This window comes from Pantherophis guttatus, chromosome 1, assembly GCF_059756535.1.
Source record: "Pantherophis guttatus breed Tessera chromosome 1, ASM5975653v1, whole genome shotgun sequence".
In the NCBI taxonomy this organism is placed as follows: Eukaryota; Metazoa; Chordata; class Lepidosauria; order Squamata; family Colubridae; genus Pantherophis; species Pantherophis guttatus.
Genome location: NC_142063.1, coordinates 348519949 through 348537989, shown reverse-complemented (window position 1 = coordinate 348537989; position 18041 = coordinate 348519949). Strand labels below are relative to the sequence as shown.

General features: G+C 53.5%; 1 protein-coding gene across 1 annotated transcript; it reads right to left on the bottom strand.

Moving 5' to 3' along the window:
- Window positions 1-1871: 1871 nt before the first annotated feature.
- Window positions 1872-16876, bottom strand: FAM222B (family with sequence similarity 222 member B). The gene is made up of 3 exons (XM_034424524.3): window positions 16738-16876; window positions 7784-7908; window positions 1872-5016 (listed from the first exon to the last, which is right to left on the bottom strand). Exons 2-3 carry the CDS (start codon window positions 7863-7865, stop codon window positions 3467-3469), a joined length of 1632 nt encoding a protein of 543 aa, XP_034280415.2. The 5' UTR covers window positions 7866-7908; window positions 16738-16876; the 3' UTR covers window positions 1872-3466.
- Between the last annotated feature and the right edge of the window lie 1165 nt (window positions 16877-18041).

The window sequence follows — 18041 nt, the reverse complement described above, 5'->3', positions numbered from 1 at the left end:
TCAGAGACGTTTATATTACCAGCGTTGCTCCTTTTCATAACCCATCGCCAAAAAGGCCCCCGTCTCAGTACCCTCTTTTTTTAAACCAGCTCCTGGGAGGGGGCACAAGCAAGAGAGCCCCAGTCCCTCCCAGTTGCCAATGCTGGAGAAACCTCCAGGAGCACTGGGCATGCAAAGCCCAGGCACATGAGTAAAGAGGCCCCGGCTGCCCACTCTGGCCTCACTCCTCCTCCGCTGGCACCCGACAACTGGCAGCCAGGCCCCAGCCAAACCCATCAGGCAGTTCTGCTCCGCGCAGCCCCCTGCCCGTCTCTTTGGGGCCAAACCTTCCTCCTTTGTGCGCACACACATCCCACCTGGGCCAGCCTGGAGGGCCGGCAGTGCCGAAGGACGAGCGAGGGATTTAAAGCTTCTTTTTGGCTTCACTTTTTTTTTTTATTTTTTGTTCCTGAAGACAAAAAATAAAATACAAACAGTGTGAGAGAACAGAAATTCCTAGGTGAGATACCCATCACACGTGAGCAGCAGCAATGAAGAGGATTGAAACCAGCCCAACCAGAAGGGGGGGGGAGGGCCCTTCTCCGTTCCTTGAACCTGGGTTTGGGGATCAGTGCAAAGGAGAGACCCCTCCCCCTGCAAGGAGACCCACCCAGGCCCACCTGTCGAAGGGCGGTTTCATGCTCCTGGTTGAAGAGGAACCGTAGGAGAGATGCTGCCATTAAGTGTTCACTGGATAAAGGCCTCAGCTGGGCCCTTCTGGGGGGGGAGGCTATGGAGCCCCAGCCTCCCGGGGCAGGAGCAGTGGGGAGAAGGGGAGGGGGCTGGAGAGGACAGTGGCCATGGGGACCAGGACACTCCAGCTCCTGTTCTGAGCTGGCCAGGAATACTCTCCTTATGGACCAAGATCCCGGAAACAGAGTCCCAGGCAGACACTGGAGGAAGGGATGAAAAAAATAGGAGTAAAAGTTGGAGGGCTGCAGGAAGTTTCATTAGACTTGGAAGGATGCAGACTAACCCTGGCATGCCCTAAAGCTGGGATGCCAACATCCTTGGACCCAGGTCAAGGGAGGGGAAAGGGGACCCTGGTTTACCAAGACAAGGCCTAGTGGATCTTGGCTAAAACTCCACTCCCCGTGGCTTCCATTCAAGGGATGGTTTTCTTCCAAGCAAGGCAGGATTTTTTTTTGGGGGGGGGGGACCTAGAGCAACCCACCCACTCCAAAAGCTGGGCCTGAGCAGCAAGGGGGGCAGGGGGCAGGGGTCTAGTACCCTCCTAGGCTAACCGTGTGGTTTGGACTCTCCAGCAGTGACCCCGGGTGGCCAATTCATGGAGCAAAGATACTGATCGCCCGTCATAGAGTGAAGACGGTTCAGCCCCCGCTTTTTGGGGTTGTGTTGGGAGGAAATTTTGCTATTTGGGGTGGGTGGGAGACGGGGGAGAGGCAGAACAGAAGCCCTTCTTCACCTGCCCGGGTGCTCGCACACGGAAACAAGGCGGAAAGAATAAATTCGGATTTTGGCATCGGGAAACCAGGCATCCCGTTTAAGGCAACGCAAATGGAGTAAATTGGAGAAAAATTCCAGAGTGGGTTTTGCGCTGAAGGGACAGGGTGGAAAGCGCCAGAAATGACCCTCTCGAATTGGGGGGGGATGGTGGCGATGGTGTTGAGGGCTGGGGAAGGGGGCGTGGGAGGCCAGCAAAGCACTTCCGGGGTCCCTACGGCCCAGCACTCTGCGCCGGAGTCAAAGACAGACAAACCCAACCTGCTCCTGGGTTCTCCGTTTTATGACGACCGCTGAACAGCCTCCAGCCAACTAGGACGTCACTTGTAATATAGGTAAGTGTGCCTTTTAAAAAAATAATAAAATAATTATCGCTTAAGGGTTTTTATTTTTGTCTCGATAGCTTTAGTGCGTAACCCATGCTTGTTAAGGAGGACCGGAGAAGAAGCTGCTTTAAGGCTTGAGTTGGTACCAAATCTCCCCCCCACGGGGAAGGGGAGGGGAGGGGGGAGGGAGGGGCTCGCCCTCACACAGTGCTAACTCAGACCCAGGCTCCCAGGTCACATTCACACGGGAAACATTACACGCCCGACTTCACAGCAGCCGTACAGTGATTGCTTTAGCCAGTGTTAAGAGAGAGAGAAAGAGAGAGAGACTCTGGAAAGGCAGCTGAAGGCTCCCTTCTTTTTTCAACTCCAAACCGGTCCGTGATCATTTGGGGGGGGGCGGGGGGTTTGGGGGGAGTGAGAGGAGGGAGGGGGCCTGTCCTTTGGGGAGGGGGGAGGAGGGCTGCAGAGGCAGGAGGCCGGGCATCAAATGGGACTCCGTCACCGCTGGGCGACACTGGATGCAAAGAGGTTTTCACCCAAAAGATTGGCTCCCCCCCCCCACCAGGTTAGGAAACGGGGTGGGGGGGGTGTCTGAAGACCACCAACAGAGCTGTACCGACAGCGGAGAGGTAGTCCTCGACTTACAACCATTCTTTTAGTGACCGTTCAGTTATGTCACCCTTGGGGGAAAAAAAGCGACAGGAAAAGTCCTCATACTTATGACCGTCGCACGGGATCGAAACTGGTGCCGTCAGCAAATTATGACAGCTGCCGTGTCCTCCGCACCCTTTTGCGACCTTCTGAGGAGCCAAGTCAGAATGGGGGAAGCCAGATTCACTTAATGACCCCGTGACTGACTTCCCAACTGCCGTGGTTCGCTCAGCTGTGGCAAAAGAGGCCGTAAAATCAGGTGGGATTCACTTAATGACGCAAAAATTGCAGTTGTAAGTCGAGGACTACCCCTTATCTGTTGCTGGGGGCTGAACTGTGGGGTCCCTTGGTGCTCCCTGAGCTGGCTTCGTTTCCTGCAGATGTTTCACGACCCAACTAGGGAACACCATCAGGGCTACCGAGGGTGGGGTTTGCAGTATTGATTCAGCCTCCCAGGATGGGATTCCCAAAAAGGCCGAAACCGACACGCCTCCATTACAGCCCAAATTAGCTGGGGAGAGAAGGGGGAATCTTAATGGGGAGGGGGGGTCTTGCTACCTTTCTCTTGGGGTCCTCTATGCTTTGGGGGGAGGGGGGGCTAAGGGACTCCCAGGGCATTTCTTCAGCCAAGCTCCTCCCCCACCTTCCTGGCAAGAGGGGGCAGAACAAGAGGTGCCCATAGCTCCGCAGAGGCTTTCCTGCCGGGGGGGGGGGCTGCTATAGGAGGAGGGGAGGGAAATTCTGCATTGGCTACAGGCTGGCAGCGGGGAAGGTCTGGGGGGGAGGGGAGGGGTCACCCAGAAGGGAGGGGGCTCATCTCTATAGTTTCAGCCGTTGGCGAGAATGATCACAGCAGTTTGCCAGTTCAAAAAAGAGAAAACAGCCACGCGCTCGGCCGGCTCCGTTAATGCCAACCCAAACTACCCCCCTACGGTCCTCGCCAGCTCCGAGCGAAAGTCACCGTGCCGCCACCGCCGCCCGCCTCATCTATACCCGGGGTGCTGGAGGTGAAGACCGCAGCTCTCGGTGGGCTCGCGCCCTCGGTTCACGGAAGTGCGGGCGGCTTTGCTCAGTGGGGCACCGCCCGGCTCGCGCAGGCAGGACCGGTGGAAGTCCTGGTACTCCATCGTCGGCATCACGCTACCTGGGCCGGGGGGCCCTGCCCCAGCTCGGCAGTGGGGGGCGGCCGTGCACTCCAGGGCAGCCGCCCCCATCGTCTGCAGTCCGCCTGCTCCTCCTCCTCCTCCTCCACCGCCCCCGTGGAACGGCAAGGCCAGGTCCTGGGAGCCCGAACTGTCACTGTTGGGGGTGGGCAGAATGTTATTCCACAAGGGAGGCTGGAAGTAGTGCCCGTTGGTGAAGGGCACAGGGCCAGGCAGGCCGTTGATGGGGGGCGAGGGGGTGGGCTTCTCCAGGGCAGCCTTTGCTCCGTATGGCTGGCCCATGCACAGCTCCAGGGCGTAGCCTGACCCTTTGCCGGGCAAGCCCTGTCCAGGCAGCTCTCGGCCGGGGGGCTTCCCCATGGGGGCTGAGGGGCCGATGGCCTCGCCACACATCTGCTGCAGATGAGCCAGCTGGTGTTGGTTCCAGGCTGCCACTTGCTTCATTTCGCTTTGGTACGCGGGAGGGCCACGGGCCACGCTGCCCATTGGCATCCCCATGGCGGCCGCGGAAGGCGGGACCGGCGTGGCGTGGTCGCCAGGGTTCACCATGCCGCAGGAAGGCAGGGGCGTGGGGACGTTGTGAGCGGACACCCTGGTGCTGGCGCTGATCAGGAGGTTACGGCTGATGGGGCTGGGGTTGGCGATCTGTCCCTCGCAGACTGAGGTAGCACTGGTGCCCGTGCGCGCCTGGCAGAACTGGCTGATCTGGTGCACGATGCTGCTCAGGTCCGGGGGCTGGCTCTGCTGCAGCGTGGCAGCCATGGAGAGCGGGATGGTTGAGGTAGAGACGGTCACATTCGGAGGGGCGTCGGCGTCGGCCATCTTCCTGCCCAGGTGCATGCCCGCCAGTGGCGGAGGCTGCTGCGGCTGCAAGTGGTTGGCGGGGTGTTGCGGTGGCTGCTGCAGCTGCTGCAGGCCAGGGTGGGCCACGTTCTGCGGCGGCTGGGTGTGCAGGCCGGGGGGCACCCCCTGAGAGTGGAGTTGCTGCAGGGCCTGCTGGCGGGCCAGCGCCTGGGGGTGGGTTAAAGTGCTAGGTGCCGCGTAGGGGACCGAGGGGGGGTTCATCATGGCTTCCGGCAGCAGGCGAGTCCGCTTCCCGTCAAAGTCCTTGACGACCCCTTTGGCCGGGGACCGGACGATGGCCAGGAGGCCTGTTCTCACGGAAGCCTGCGACGGTGGGTAAGGGCTGTACCTCTGCCCAGAAGTGTCCAGCCCGTTCACAGTACGGCGCACGTGTTTCCGCTGAGGGACCTTGATGCTGTTGGGGAAAATTTTGATGGTCAGAGGGTGGTTGGCTACCTTCTTAGCATACGCGTCCAACTCTGCTGGAGTAGGGTGCTGTGCGGCTCTCATTTTCTGTGGAGTGTCCCCTGGTTGGGGAAGGGGGGGGAAGAGAAAGTCAGAGAGACAGAGAGCGTGGAGAGAAAGGGAGAAAAGGAGAGCGAGAGAGAAAGAACGAGAGAGAGAGAGAGAGAGAGAGAAAGAAGCCATCAACACCAACTGAGCGAGCAGTCAGCGTTGGCTCTTCAGAACCTCAGAACTGCCCGGGGCTGAGCTCGAAAGAGGGGGCGGGGCTCGGGGGGAGCTCGCCCAATATAGGGGCCCAGCAGGGTATTGTTAAAATAAATAAATAAAAGCCCCATTGGCATGACTGAAGCGCCAACTGTTTCTGATGGGCAACGGTGGAGTCCCGCTCGTACCCCCTCGATGTTTTGGCTGTACCCTTGGGACCCCCGTGGGGTGCCAGCACCCTCCTCGGTGGGCCTCTGGAGATCTGGATACCCTGAAAGGGCTGCAAACCCACCAGAGGCTCAAATGGGTTTTGTTCTTTCTTTTTCCAAAACAAGCTGCCTATGGTGGCGCAGTGGTTAGAATGCAGCATTGCAGGCTAACTCTGCCCACTGCCAGAGGTTCGATCGTGACCGGCTTCAGGTTGACTCAGCCTTCCATCTTTCCGAGGTCAGTAAGACGAGGACCCCGGTTGTTGGGGGCAACAGGCCGATTGTGTAACCGCTTAGAGCAGGGATGTCAAACTCGATTTCTTTGAGGGCCGCATCAGGGTTGTGTTTGACCTTCGGGGGCTGAGGGTGGGTGTGGCCAGCTCGACATCACTCGGGTCAGGGGCGCCTGTGGCAGCCCAAGCCCTCTGCCAGAGAAAAGGGGCTCCTGAGCTCCGTTTTCGCTGGCAGAGGCACCGCGGGCCGGTCCTTTGCTGTTTCCAGGGCAGCCCCACGGGCCAGATCTCAATACCCGGAGGGTCTGATCTGACCCCCGAGCCTTGAGTTTGACACCCCTGGCTTAGAGAGCTGTAAAGCAGCGTGAAGCGGTATGTAAGTCTAAGTGCTAACACGATTGCTTCCTCCCTCCCTTCTCTTCTTCCCTCGACTTCCTTCCTTCCCACCGTGGTGCACTGGTTAAGAGTATATAGTATTGCAGGTTGACTCTGCCCACAGCCTGGAGTTCGATTCTGAGCAGCTCCAGGTTGACTCAGCCTTCCATCCTTCTGAGGTCGGTAAAATGAGGACCCAGATTGTTTGGGGGGCGGGGGGGGGGAGAATGGGCTGACTCATGCAGGATAATCTAAGTACAGGTAGTCCTCGACGTACAACCATTTGTTTAGTGGCTGTTTGAAGTTACAACGGCACTGGAAAAAGTGGCTGACGACCATCACAGCATCCCCCATGGTCACGTGATCAAAATCCGGACATTTGCCAACTGACTCTATATAGAGACGGCTGCAGTGTCCCATGATTCCCCTTTGTGACCTTCTCACAAGCAAAGTCAAGGGGGAAGCCAGATTCACTCAACAACCAGGTTACTGACTTATCAACTGCGGTGATTCGCTTAACAACTGCAGCAAGTAAAATTGTAAAACGGGGTAAAATTCACTTAACAAATGTCTCACTTAACAACAGAAATCTTGGGCTCAGTTGTGGCCGTTAAGTCGAGGACTACCTGTACCCATCCCAGCAGAGCTGTCTGGAAAGGAATCGGGGCAAGACCAGGGAAGCAGGCCGAGATGCGACGGGTAGCCTCTTCAAGGATGCCCTGGTCAGAGAAGAAGTCCTCCCTGAGCCTCCTCTCTTGCAGAGATGGGCAGGGTTTCCTAGGACTGGCAAGGGAAATGAAACTACCGGGCGCTGAACGTGCCAGGCAGGAATAGCTACATGTTGGAATACATGCTAGAATGTATTGTGTATTGCAACGACTACAGAATTATTTAGCCAGTAAAGGGCAGTGTTAAGTGTGCATCTATGGTGATAATCTATGGTTTCTCTATATTCTGAGGAGAGTTTCCCGTTTCCTGTTACAGTAAAACAGTTGAGCAGTAAAGCACATGGTGACTGTTTGCTCTGCGGTGCTTCATATAAAACAGAATTTCTAACACAGGGGTGTCAAACTCAATTTCATTGAGGGCCGCATCAGGGTTGTGTTGGACTTCGGGAGGGCTGGGGTGTGTGTAGCCTCCTTGACATCAGTTGTCTTGGGGGCGCCTATGGTCTGCTGAGCACTCTGCCATCAAAAACAGGCTCCGAGCTCCATTTTAGGCTGCGATGGCCTCCTGCAACCTTCTGCCAGGGAAAATGGAACTCAGGAGGGCCGCCTGAGGCCCTCCCGAGCTCCGTTTTCACTGGCAAAGGCACTGCGGGCCAGATCTAAGCACCCCGCGGGCTGGATCCGGCCCCCGGGCCTCCTTGAGTTTGACACCCCTCTTCTAACACTACAAAACCACCCGTCTCCCTTGCTGATCTTCGTTCTTGTGAAGTTGAGCCACCAAAAAAAAAAAAAAAAAGAATTGGAGAAAGTTGGCAGTGATGCCAGGACCACAGAGTCTCTCTGCTGTGGTGTTTCTCAACTGTGGCAGCTTGAAGAATTCTGGGAGTTGAAGTCCACCCATCTTCAAGATGCCAAGGTTGAAAAAGACTGGTTCGAAGTCTCCTTTTGCAAGGTGGCCCACACGAAAACCTAACCCTCTCGAGCTCTTCCTTTGATTGCTTTTGGGGATCAGAACAAACTCCCTGAGGTGCGCCTAAGACCTACCGGGGCGCTAGATCCGCCCTCGACCATCCCGGTTTAGTTCCTCCCCCCCCACCCCAATCCCTTGGCTGTGCAGTCAAGATGCAGGCCGAAACTCACATTTCTGAAGCCCAGTGTTCATCTGCGGGTAAGGAAGCAGCGGGAAGGAGAGGTCGCCTGGTCCTGGCAGGCAGGCCAGCATGGCAGGCGGCTGTTAGCACATGGGGTCCTGGCTCCTCTGCGCACTGCAAGGAAAGACAGGCGACAGGTGAGATTCTCCGGAACAACCGCAAGGGCTCCTTGCAAGCGGCAGCCAGAAAGCCCGAGATTGAAGACGGGCACGATTTGAAATATTGATAGGTGGACCTCGACTTACAACCATTCGTTTAGTGGCTGTTTGAAGTTACGGCGGCACTGAAAAAAGTGACTGATTAGAGTTTTCACATTTACGGCCTCCCCGTGGTCACGTGATCAAAATTCAGATGCTCGGGAAATGACTCATATTTATGACCATTGCAGTGTCCTGGGAGCACGGCCATTAAAACTTTCTGACTGTCAGCAAAGTCGACGGGGAAGCCGGATTCACCTCACAACAGGCTGACCCATCAGCAACTGGAGTGATTCACTTAACAACTGCGACAAGAAAGGTCGTAAAATGGGACAAAGTTCACTTAACAAGTGTTTCACTTAGCAACAGGATATTTTGGGCTCAATTGTGGTCATAAGTCGAGGGCTGTGTTATTATTTCGTTGGGTCTCTACACTTCAGCACAAGTAGTCCTCGGTTTATGACCGGTTCCTCAGCAACCATTCAAGTTATGACAGGCCAAAGAAAGGTACTAGTGATCCGGATTCAAAGTTCCAACGCCCATGGTCGCGACTACAATGGAGCCCAACATTTCTGTTGCCAGCTGAGACAAAATTAATTTTGCCTCATTTTACGACCTTTCTTGCCACAGTTGTTAAGTGAATCACTGCAGCCGATCAGTTAGTGACCCGGTTGTTAAGTGAATCTGGCGGAATTCCCCATGGACTTTGCCTGTCAGAAGGTCGCAAAAGGGGATCACATGAATTTGGGACACAGCAATGGTCATAACTGTGAAAAACGGTCGTAAGTCACATTTTCCAGTGCCACTATAACTTTGAACGGTCATTAAATGAACTGTTGTAAGTCGAGGACTACTTCCTGTTCTCCTGGTGGCATCTGGCTTCTTTCTCGGGTGAGGGAGGGGGCTCCAATTCGTAGCATCCAAGACAGGACGGAGAATGTAAATTTAAGTGTGAAAAATGGTCATAAATCACTTTTTTCCATTCCTAAGGCAGGACTAGAACTCATGATCTCCCGCTTTCCAGTCTGGTGCCTTGACCACTAGACCCAACTGGCTGTTTAATTTATACCGAATTAGAATACCATTAAATCCATAAATAGGATGAATGTTTGTTGCTGTAATTTTTCCCGTTACATTAAAAATGACAATTTGCTAACAAGGAGAGACGGTCTGGTGCAGTGGTTAAAGCCTCAGGTTAGAAACCTGGGAGTCATGGGTTCTAGTCCCGCCTTGGGCACAAAGCCAGCTGGGTGATGCCCTCACTCTAGACCAAAACAAGGTTTACACTGCATAAAATGAAATTTGAATGCCTTGCAGGCCAATTCCAGTTTGCTAAATAAGTACACGACATCTTTTCCCTATCTGTGTTAGAGGCACCTTCAAACTATAGACATATAACCTTCAACTGCCAGCAAGTAAAACAGGCATAAGAGGAAATAAACGTCTCTTATTTCTCATTTCAATCTTGGCTGATTTATCTAAATTTATCTGGTCCAGATAAGCCGCAACTTGCTTTTTTAAGCTCTTCCTCATTACTATTATTATGCAGAAAAATATTCTTTTGACTTCATTTAAGATATTTCTCCCTCAAACCTGCAGGAACATTTGCACAAAACTAGATTTATTTTTTAGTAAAACGCAGAGAATCACTTTATACTGCTATACTCTACCGCCAATTACATTTTTAATTGGTAAATCACATAACGCTGCAATCGAATCACTCTGCTTCATTAATACAGAGGCACTCTAAAAACCACAAATTGCACATTAACTAAGACTGAATCAGAAAATTACAAGGATTGTAAAAATTTATAATGTGCTTTACAGTAACTCCCCACAGGGGAATGGAAATGATTCTGAGCATTTTAAGGAAAATTGTTTTGAGGCGTCTAGCAAACAAAGAGAAGGAAGTCCCTTCGAACAAAATAAAGAGTTTGGAGCATAAATCTGTTTAAAAATTAGGCTGCAAAAAGGGACCTCATCAAGGTTCCTGAGGCATTCCTCATCAGCACTCACTCTCTTTCCAATACAGGCAGTCCTCGACTTACAACAGTTCATTTAGTGACCGTTCAAAGTTATGGCACTGGGGAAAAAAAAGAGACTTATGACCGTTTTTCACACTCACGACTGTTGCAGCATCCTGGGGTCACATGATTTACATTCAGATGCTTGACAACTGACTCACATTTATGACGGCTGCAGTGTCCCGGGGGTTCACGCGATCCCCTTTTGTGACCTTCTGACGGAGAAAGTCAAAGGGGAAACCCAGATTCACTTAACGACTGTGTTACTAATTTTAACAGCTGGCGTGATTCGCTTAACCGAAGTGGCAAGAAAGGTCGTAAAATGGGACACAGCTGACTTAATGCCTCACTTAGCAACATAAACGTGGGGCTCCATTGAGGTCGTTAAGTCGAGGACTACCTGTAATTTCCATGACCTAAGAGACTGGAGCAGACCCCATGGAGGAAATTGGAAAAGTGTGCCACAATCACTTTGCCTACATCCCATAATTTTTCTTTCCCTGGGTGCTTCTGAAGGCGGTTTCTCTGCCTACCATACTTTCCAGCCACGGCAAACACTGAACAGGGCTGGGCTCAGTTAACCGAGATAGCTAGTTTTGCCTGGCTTTCTCTCTTTACAGAGCCCAAGCAAGTAAGCCAAGTTACGTTTGCCTCGCCAAGGACTACGAAAACAGAAGCCCAAAGGGGACTGAAGGCCACAAGGAGACCGAGTCTATCATGGGCTAGCAAGGATTGTGGCTTGAGGGTCTTTATACAGGTTATACAACTGTTTAGCGAAGTTCCGGCACCCAGAAAAGTGACTTCTGACAGTTTTCCACATTTAATGACCACTGTAACATCATGGTCACGTGATCAAAATTTGGCCGCTGGCTCATATTAATGATGGTTGCAGTATCGCCTGTGTGTGTGTGTGTGTGTGTGTGACGGGATTCCCTTTTGCGACCTTCTGACGAGCGAAGTCAACAGAGAAGCTGGATTCGCTTAACGTCTGCAGTGATTCGTTAAGACAGCCGTGGCAAGGAAGGTGGCAAAATGGGGCAAAACTCACTTAACAACCGTCTCGCTTAGCGATGGAGATGCTGGGCTCCATTGTGGTCGTATGTTGAGGACCGCCTGTGTCATGCAACCGACCTGGGCTGCCCTGATTGCCGAAGAGACTTGCTTTTTCTCAGCAGGGGGACGGAAGAGCTGCCAGGCTCTGTAAAACATCTCCTTAAATTCTGCTTTGCGAGGGTCAGCTGCCGAAGGGCCCCCGAAGCACAGGCCCCATTAAAGAGCACTGACAAACCTAAAATATTCTGAGCCACGTAACAGCGACCACAAACACACAACCCACAAACTCTCTGAACGATACACAATGCGATCAGCGACACCCTTCGGTTGGGCCAGCTGCTAAACTACAACCAACGGCAAAACGGGACGTGGTGGGTGCCAACTACGAGATAAAATCTGCCCGCTCTCTTAACCAGTGGAGGGCTGCTGCCGGTTCGGGCAAACCGGTAGTTCCGACGATCAGCTGGCCCCGCCCACCCCCACCCGCCCTATATTTCCTTCTTTCTGGCTCAGCTGATTTCCGCACCTCCCTTGCTCTAGTCACCTGGGCTGCCGTAGAAGGTAAGCAGCTGAGCTTCAAATTGCTGCATTCTGAACGCCGCGAGCACGCACAGAACCGGTTGTTAAAACTGGTTGCAGTCCACCGCTGCCCTTAACCCTGCCATCCTATTTGCAGAGACTGCAGATAGTCCTTGATTTACGACCATAAATAGAGCCTAAAATCTCCACTGCTTAGCCAGGCGGTGAGTATTGCCCCATTTCGTGACCTTTTCGGCCACGGTTGTTGAGTGAACCATTGCGGTTGTGAAGTTGGCAACACGGTTGTTGAGGGAATCTGGCTTCCTCCATTGGCTTTGCTGCTCAGAATAGCAAGAGCAGCCGCCTTTAGACTCCTACGCCACTTCGCAGTGCTTTTACAGCCCTCTCTAAGCAGTTTACAGAGTCAGCATATTGCCTGCAACAATCTGGGTCCTCATTTTACGGATCTCAGAAAGATAGAAGGCTGAGTCTATCTTGAGCCGGTAAGAATCGAACTCAAGACAGTCAGCAGAATTAGCCTGCAATACTAGTACACTGCGCCAACATGGACGGATAGATGGATGGATGGATGGGAGGGAAGGAAGGAAGGGACTAGCAATAGTCCTTAGACTTATATACCGCTTCACAGTGCTTTGCAGCCCTCTCTAAGCAGTTTATAGAGTCAGCATATTGCCTGCAACAATCTGGGTCCTCATTTTACGGATCTCGGAAAGACGGAAGGCTGAGTCAACCTTCATCCGGTCAGGCTTGAACTGCCAAACTGCAGGCAGCAGAAGTAGCTTGCCTGTCAAGCACCCAAATTTTGATCATGTGACCATGGGGATGGCACGACAGAGCAGATATGACTTGGAATGGTCCCTAAAGCAATGGTTGCAAGTCAAGGACCGCCTAGGGAACAATGAGCACAGTCACATGACACTAAAACTGGCCAAACCCAACATTTAACCCTGGCATCCTAGTCCTCAGCATTCAATTCTGAAGACATCCTGAGCCACCAATCGCAGCCAAGGTGGTGTGTGAAGCAGTCAGTGGTCAGTGTGCTGGGGCAGACTGGCCCCCTTGTCCATCTCGGTCGTTTATCCAAAATAGTACAGGTAGTCCTTGAGTTATGACCACAACTGAGTTACAACAGGTCAGTTGGTGACCGTCCAAAGTTACAACAGCACTGAAAAAAGTGAGGATCATTTTTCACACTTATGACTATTGCAGCATCCCTGTGGTGACGTGATCAAAATTGGGACGTTTGGCAACTGGTTCATATTTATGACGGTCGCAGTGTCCTGGGGTCACGTGATCCCCCTTTGCGACCTTATGACAAGCCAAGTCAATGGGGGAAGCCGGATTCACTTAACAACCTTGTGACTAACGTAACAACTGCAGTGTGTTCACTTAATGGTGGGAAGGAAGGCCCTTGAAATGGGGCAAAACTTACTTAACAACGGTCTCTCTTAGTAACAGAAATGTTGGGCTCAATTGTGGCCGTTACCTGTATGCGCTTTGTAAACCGTGATTTATGATGTGAACTGAATTGGGGCTTCTTTTTCAGCTAATTATGACGTGAAATTTACAACAGGCCCAGGAACCAGACTTTCGTTGGGAGGGGGCCCTGGGAGAAAATACGAGATTGGGAAGTCTTGAGATGATGTGACACGTTGCCAGGCAGAGGTGAGGTTCAAAGCCTCAGTTCCTGTAGCTAAGAATTAGAAATGGCTTTCCAGGCCTGGCAATAAAACCACCCAATGATTTAAGCCCCAGGCGGAAGGTGCATGAAGCTGCCGGAGAGAGAGAGAGAGAGAGAGAGTGGGGGAATAACGGAAATTAGGAAATCAACCTTTTTATAATGACAAGAAGGACCAGGGGTGACATGATGGCATCTTCCAATATCCGAGGGGCTATCAGAGAGAAGTGGGGGGGGGCAAGGTATTCTTCACAGGCAGAACAAGAAGCAACTAATGGAAACTAATCAAGGAGAGAAGCAACGTAAGGAGAAACTTCCTGACAGTGAGAAGAATTAATCAGTGGAACAGCTTGCCACTAGAAGTTGTGGGTGCTCCAATATTGGACGTTTTTAAAACGAGACCGGACAGCCACTTGTCTAGAATGGTCTACGGTCTCCTGTTTGAGCAGAGTATTGGACTAGAAGGTCCTTCCAACTCTGTTACTCCAATACCAATATCTCAGGGGCTGCCCCAAAGAGGAGGAGGGGGTCCACCTATTCTCCCAAGCACCCAAAGGCAGGACAAGAAGCAACGGATGGAAACTCATCAAGGAGAGAAGCAACCGAGAATGAAGAAGAAATTTCCTGACACTGAGAACAATTAACCAGTGGAACAGCTTGCCACCAGAAGTTGTGGGTGCTTCATCACTGGAGGTTTTTAAGAAGAGATTGGACAATTTGTTTGAAATGGTACAGGTAGTCTTTGAGTTACAACAGTTCACTTAGTGACTGCCAAAGTTACAACAGCACTGAGTGACTCATGACCATTTTTCACACTTAAAGACCATTGCAGCCCTATGGTCATGTGATCAAAATTCAGATGCTTGACAAATGTTTCATATTTATGACGGTCGCAGTGTCCCGAGGTCATCTGGTTCCCTTTTGCGACCTTCTGATCAGCAGTCAATGGGGAAGGCAGATTCACTTAACAACCGTGTGACTAACTTAACAACTTCAGTGGTTCACTTAACAACTGTGGCAAAAAATGTTGTAAAATGTGGCAAAACTAACTTATCAAATGTTTTGCTTAGTGACAGAACTTCTGGGCTCAATTGTGGTTGTAAGTCAAGGACTGCCTGTATAGGGTCTCCTGCTTGAGCAGTGGTTGGACTAGAAGACCTCCAAGGTCCCTTCTGACTCTGCCATTCTGTCTATTTTAGGCAGCCATGAAATAAAAAACCTGGACTTTGCACACAGAGGTTCTAGTTGCCACCACCTTTTCTCCCCTAAGGATGGCCCAGGCCGGTCTTGACTTCATGGGTTCTTCAACTTGGAAGCCGGATAGCAATGCAGCCAACTCAGTTAAGAGAGGAATCCACGGTTGACGTGACCCTATGCAAGCCAGGATCCTCCATTTCACCTCCCGCTATTGCTGATTTAAGAAAAGCTGGAGATCAGGTGACTCACCCATTCCTACTCCTCTCTTGCATCAATTATCCAGGATTTAATGGCATATGATGTTCCTCCTCTGACAACCTGCCCCAGTCTTTCACCTCTTGGTGGCAAATCCCAGCCTCCCAAATCTTAAAAAAATCCAGCAGGGAAGAGGACTTCAGGCAGTTATCAGCAATCAATACTGACTTGAAGGCGTCCAAAAATAAAATTAATAAAATAAAAGTACAGATTTGGGGGGTGGGGGAATCATTCCTGGTAGTGAGAATGGGTCTGTGTGCTTCGCTAGGAGAGGCCCAGGTCTGGCACAGTTCCTGCCCTCTGGGCTCCCAGCCCCTCCCCTGGGGAGGGTCCCGAGGGGAAGACCCCCCCCCTTCTCCAGCGGCAGATCATCCTGAAGAGAGAAGAGCCCCTTGGCCCAGAGGCAGCCTCCATATACAGGTAGTCCTCAACTCACAATAATTCGTTTAGTGACCGTTCAAAATCAAAGTTGAAAAAAGTGACTTATGACCGTTTTTCACACTTATGACCATTGCAGCATTCCCATGGTCACCTGATTTATATTCAGATACTTGACAATTGACTCACAGTGTCTCCTCTGCGTAATTTTATCTTAACAATGGTGTCAAGAAAGATCGTAAAATGGGTCACTGAACAAACGTCTCATTTAGCAACGGGAATGTTGGGCTCAGTTCCTGGTCTTAAGTCAAGGACTGCCTGCAGTCTTACGGGGAGGGCCTGAGCACCACTGAGTCTCGCCTCCAGCAGGCCCAATTTTTGACTCTGATCGGTCGGCCGAGGAGGAAGGGAGAGGTGGCTCCGAGGAAAGGAAACGGTGGGGGGGGAGGAACTGGCTTTTCCAGCCAGGCCCTGAAAAGGCCTCGGAGGCAGGCCAAGAGGCCCTGGGACACAAATTTACACCCTGCCCCGGCTCAAAGGCTTGGTTTTGGGGAGGGGGGGGCAGGCAAGGCAGATTGGGGTGGGAGGAGTGCAGAAAACTTTGGGGTCCTGATCCTGAATTGGGAGACCCCCATCCCCCCTCCTTCCCCACTGAGGGAGGAACCAGGTTTTGTCCTGGCCTGCAAAGCAAGCAGTTTTAGGAAAGAGACCCTTGCCCCCCCCATCCCCACTTGGGAAGGGGGGGAAATAGCCCCACCCAACTGGGCCAGGAAAGAGCCCCCCCCTCCCCGCCACAGGAGGGGAACGAAGCTTTTGAGAACGGATCCCGGGGGACCCCTTCGCCCCCCCTTCCCAGCCCCACTGGATCCAGGCCTTAGGAAGGACCAGGAAGCAGCTCTGGGGGAGGAGAAAGAGCCCCCCAAGCTCCACCCCCCAATGGGGGCAGGAAAGACCCCAAAACGCCACATAAAGTGGGGGGAGGGGGGAGAAAAACCAATAAGTTTTGGGTCAACTGGGAAGCCCCCTCCCCCCCCTTTCCTGGATCAAGGAACCCCATCACCGTTTCATTCTGGACCCCAAAGCCCCCCCCCACACACAAAGAGGGCCAGGAAAGACCCACCGAGCCCTTTCAGGAGCCTTCGCCCCCTCCCCCCCGCCTCAGGGCTTCTTCATCCTGGCCCAGGAAGCGGCTCTGGGGGGGGAGAAAGAGCCCCCCAAGCGCCCCCCCCACCGCAATGGGGGCAGGAAGGGCCTGGCTGCAGCCGGATGGCCGCCCTTCCTGCCTCGCCCTCCAGGCCTCCCTTCTCCCCCCCCCACAGAAAGGCCCTCGAGGGGGGGAGGGGCGAGGCGGCCTTGCAAGGGGAGGGGGAGAGCCCCTGCCCCACTTTGCCAGGGGGCTCCCGGGGGGAGGGGCTGGGAGAAAGGAAGGCTGGGCCTACTGCCCCCCCCCTCCACCAGGAGGCCCGCGAAGGACAGGCGTGGGGGGGGAGGGGGCGAAGGGCCTAGTGGGGGGGGCAGCTGAGGCCGACGGGGGGGGGAGGGGAGAAGGGCCTCCGCCCTCAGCCTGGGAATTGCCACCGGGGGGAGGGGGATGAGGGTCCCGGCGCCCCGGCCCGCTCACCGTGGGAGCCCCCGCCCGGCCCTCATGGCGCCGCCGCTTTTCTTCTTCTTCTTCGCCGCCGCCTCGTCACCCCTCAGAGCCGGCTCGGCCGCTCCCTTCTGCGCATGCGTCGCGACGCCCGGCCCCCTTCAAGGGGAAGGTCAGAGCGGAGGGAGAGAGAGCGGCGCGGCGCCACTTCCGGCGGCCTCGAGGAAAAAGCGGGAGGAGGCGGGGAAAAAGGGAGGCCCGGGCGGCCAATGGGGAGACAGGAGGAGACGGGCGCCGACATCGCTCTTGCTCCATCGCCTGTCTTGGCGGGCGAACTGCAACCAGAAGGCAGAGAGCCTCGCTTCCTTCCCTGAAGCCGGGTAGTCTTTTCTTCCCTCTGCGCAGGCGCGCGGGCTCCCGGAAGCGCCGCTCGTTTCGAGCGGAGAGAAGCGGCCCTTTTGCCCGCAGTCCGATATTTCCGGGCTCGCCGCGCTTTCAAACGTCTTCCGCCACTCAAGCCCCGCCCGGGCCTCGGTTTCCCCTTCGGCGGCTCCGGAGACACCGAGGCCGAGCCCCTCTTGCCCCTCCCTTTCGGCCCCCTCCCCAAACTGCCCTCCAGCCTCCGCCCCATTTGCTCAGGAAGGCCCCGAGGGCTGAATTGCCCCCCTGGCCCTTTGAGCCTCCCAGAGGGATCCTGCACAAAACTGCAGGGCAAAATCCCCTTCCTTTGCCGCTTTGAAACTAGTCCTCTACTTATAACCATTCGTTTAGTGACCACAGTGGCACCAAGGAAGGAACCTATCAACGTTTTTCCACTTATGACCGTTGCAGCATCCCCGTGTGATTTATATTCCGACGCTCCACAACTGACTCGCATTTATGACGGTGGCAGTGTCCCAAGATCACCTGGCCCCCCTTTGCGACCTTCGGACAAGCAAAGGCAATGAGGAAGCCGGACTGCAACAACCCTGGCAAGAAAGGTCCTAAAAACGGGGCAAGGACTCACTTCACTGTCTCGTTTAGCAACAGAAATGTTGGGCTCAATTGTGATCGTAAGTCAAGGACCAACCTGAATCTTGGCTTTAAAATAGCCCATGGCGTTATAGGATAACATTTGCGTGGCCTGAAAACAGGTCCTTCTGTAGGGTGTTTCCCCTCAACCCCTTCGATTTTAAAGGAGATGAACTCTGGGGGGGAAAAATCCAAACCAATGAAATCAGTTTTAATGCTTGAAAGGCCTTTCTATAAACTCCCCTTATTTTGCCACTAAACGGGGGGTGGGGGGGGCAGGGAAGGTCGCAAAATGGAGCAAAACTCAACTATCTTGCTTAGCAACA

Excerpts from the sequence above, each read along its gene's own strand:
- FAM222B (XM_034424524.3), bottom strand. The coding sequence starts at position 7,865 with ATGCTGGCCTGCCTGCCAGGACCAGGCGACCTCTCCTTCCCGCTGCTT. Across the intron at positions 5,017-7,783 it reads GAACACTGGGCTTCAGAAAT|GGGACACTCCACAGAAAATG; the intron begins GTGAGTTTCGGC and ends TTCCCCAACCAG.